Raw genomic sequence first — 3,580 nt, forward strand, 5'->3', positions numbered from 1 at the left:
ATTGTATTCCAACCTTCCCGGGCCTTTTTCATCCGAGCCCTTCCTTATAGATGAAAAAGGGAGTGGTTTCAAGTCAATGCAAATATATATGAGAGTGTCATTGTAAAACTAACAAAGCTTATATAATTTGCCATTGTATGTAGAACTTCTCATTTGTATGTAGAACTTTCATCGTATAGAACTTCACCATGCAAATAAGAGTATCATTTATATGTAGAACTTTCATCATATAGAACTTCACCATGCAAATAAGAGTATCATTTATATGTAGAACTTCACCATGCAAAGAAGAGTATCATTTGTATGTAGAAAATCACCATGCAAATAAGAGAGAGCGTGTCATTTGTATGTAGAACTTCACTATGCAAATGAGAGTATCATTTGTATGTAGATTATCACCATGCAAATGAGAGTATCATTTGTATGTAGAACTTCACCATGCAAACAAGAGAGAGCGTGTCATGATCATTTGTATGTAGAACTTCACCATGCAAATGAGAGTATCATTTGTATGTAGAACTTCACCATGCAAATAAGAGAGAGCTCGTTATTTGTATGTAGAACTTCACTATGCAAATGATTTTAGTACTAAATAAAAAGAGCTGGAAGTTTTGGCACTGATCACCCCCCATACCATCTATGCATGAGTATTATGCCATAATACTCTAGTTGGGCGGAGTCCAACCAACTGCGTAGTTGGTTGGACTCCGCCCAACTAATAATACTCATGCATAGATGGCGGAACTATAGAGTACAGACATAGCCTCGATTCCAGGCCGCATGGTATTGACTATGTGACCAATCTATGATGTGACCATAGAATAGAAACAATGTGCTCTAGTCTATTATCTATGATGTGACTACAGATCACAAAAATATGACAGGCTTGAATAGAAGGACAATATATACGTAGACATTTTGTGGTAGTCTAGTAATCAGCTGTATGATTATTATTATAAGGAAAAGAGATTCTCAGTACATCAAGTGTGCGTATATATAGCGGAACCATAATACTCATAGATGGCGGAACTATAGAGTACATATACACGAATTGACACATCATGGTCGCGAATTACAACAATTCATAATTCTTAATTAATGGCCCGTGTCCTCTTTTCCCAGATGGCAGACAATAGTCGGAAGTGCTTGAAATTTTGCTTGTTTGGGTTTCCTTCTCAAATGCTTCTTTTCCAGCAATTTAGCCGGCCTGGATAGACTTGTATGTATAGTCACACTATAGACCTTCTTCATGAGGGTCTAATGGTATAAAGGCAGCAAGATCGAAGTGTTGCACTATCAAAATAAGCAGCCAAATGAATTGTTTCAAATAATAATTATAATTCTCTAGATATAAAAGGGGATCTAGTGTGCGTACAAACAGATAACTACAACGGTGCATGTAAGAAGAGGAAAAAAATCACATGTTGCGATAGTTTTTATAGAAGTATTCTTTAATGTTTCTAACTATGTCCTCTCTTGTCAGCTTGTGAGCAATGTCTATAAGTGCTTGAAACGTTACCTCCTCAGGTTTTATTCTTCCCCAACTCAATAAACCATAATGTACTGCACTTTGTGTAGTATGTGAATGTTTTTTATTCACTACATCTGACACAACAGCAGCGCTGAGTGGTAACAAACCAACAAGAAGGTCAACATTGTCGAAATAAGAAGCCAAAGAAACCAGGTCGTGTGGTGGTATTTCAGACTCCATACTTAGCTCTAGGACTGAACTTTTCTTTTCTTCAATTGTGCAGAGCTCAAGACCAGAAACACCTACAGAAATTGTAAAATCAACCGGCGTGCGCCCACGCGCCAATGTAGAATTGTATTCAATGGCTCTCATACCAATCATATCGTTATTACACCACATTTTATGTATTCACTTGCATATATCTATTACAGTATGACACATAACAGTGGGCTTACTTACTAGCAAGATCTGGACAAGCAAATTGAGTTACATCAGCTCCAACTGGCATTGAGGAGCTCTCAGCTGAAATGAAAAGAAAAGGTAGTTTACAGTTGTATAGAGTAAAAAGGTACATTTATACATACACAGTGACGCTTATATGGAAGACCATGACTTACGTTTGCCTTTCATAGACGGTTGTGCACTTGAGCTCACTCTATTCAGTGACAAACTACTAGTTTCGAGGTGGAGTGCAGCAAATGATCCAGTTCTTGTCTTTGGATAGTGCAGGGCGTACGTTTTGCTCACACTGCATAAATGCGAGTGAATAGAATCAACTCTTTCCTCGATCAATTGATGGAGGGTGCTAACCAGTGCTTGAAGTTCCTCCTCCATTTCTTTAATAGCAGCAGTTTTTTCTTTCTCAAGTCTTACAGCTTCAGCCTCATTCACAGCATTTCGTGCATGAAGCTCTGCATTTTCACCTTTAAGTTCTCGGATTTGTTGTTGACATGACTCAAACTTTTGCTCAGCTTTTGCCAATTGATTTTTTGGATCATTCAATTTTCTCAGATTAGGTTGTTTCATTCTCAAGCGAGTTTTCTCGTGATTTTTGGTGTCCATTTCACTCACTCCCTTTCGTATTTCCCACTCCAGCATTCCTCGAAGAAATTTGTTCTCACGCTTCGTTTCATCCAACTCATTTCTTAATGATTCCAAGTCATTTTTTAATGATTCAACCTCCTTTTCCTGTAAGTGTAGTTGGAGTTGCAAGTCCTCATTTCTTTTTTTTAGATGCTGTTCGACGTTACACAGTTCATTGTCTATAGTTTGATTCTTCCGCAGGAGATAGTCGGTCATTTTAGGATTTTTACTCACAGATGCAGTTTTTCTGAGTATTCTCTCATTTTCCTGGCATATATCACTGTAAAACGCAGGCTGCACTTGTTCCACTCGTACAAAGGACTTGGCAGGGGAATTGCTCATTGCATTTAGTGATGGCAGATCAATGCCGTCCAGGTCGACAAGAACATCGTCTGAAGCTTTGACGGGTACGAAATCATCACCTTCTGAAGAGCTGGAAAGTGATTGGTTTTCAAATAGGACACCATTGCTGGCTCCTTCGACATTAATGGGTTTCAAAGTTTTGCACGAATTGTCAACAGAAAAAGCATGGAACAGAGTTTCAATATGATCATCGGAAGCAGAATGGGGAAATGAAAAACTAACCTCATCCCCAATGCCAGACTCGGTAGATTGATGTTGATGTTGTTGTTCAGCCAACTCAAGTTTTGGAGCCTCATCAGGAGGTCTTGATCTGCCCTCAGCCTCAGGGTTGCTTGTACTGGTACTGGTAGAACTTTCAAAACTACTGCTTGACGCTTCTGCCATTGCTCTCCCTCTTTTGATGCAGCGACTTAACTTAACTTAACTTCGAGGAATGAACGTTATAAAACAAAAGTCTTCTTCAGAATCACCATGAATGAATGTAGACACTACAAAGTTTTTACTCGGCTGGGCAAGAAAGTAAACAAACAATTGTGGAGAAGGGGGAGGGGCTCTTTTTGCACAGTTGGGCGTCGCCGCCCTCGATTGTTGTACAGAAGAAGAGCGGCGACGCCCGTATATCAGATATTATTCTAATGATCTTTTCCAACCCAGTGTGTGCTT

General features: G+C 39.1%; 1 protein-coding gene across 1 annotated transcript; it reads right to left on the minus strand.

The window, feature by feature from the left end:
- Positions 1 to 1,323: 1,323 nt before the first annotated feature.
- Positions 1,324 to 3,431, minus strand: LOC135347359 (uncharacterized). The gene is made up of 3 exons (XM_064545319.1): positions 2,089 to 3,431; positions 1,931 to 1,993; positions 1,324 to 1,773 (listed from the first exon to the last, which is right to left on the minus strand). The coding sequence occupies exons 1-3, from the start codon at positions 3,299 to 3,301 to the stop codon at positions 1,418 to 1,420; spliced, it is 1,632 nt and encodes a 543-aa protein (XP_064401389.1). The 5' UTR covers positions 3,302 to 3,431; the 3' UTR covers positions 1,324 to 1,417.
- Between the last annotated feature and the right edge of the window lie 149 nt (positions 3,432 to 3,580).

Source organism: Halichondria panicea, chromosome 14 (assembly GCF_963675165.1).
Source record: "Halichondria panicea chromosome 14, odHalPani1.1, whole genome shotgun sequence".
NCBI lineage: Eukaryota > Metazoa > Porifera > Demospongiae > Suberitida > Halichondriidae > Halichondria > Halichondria panicea.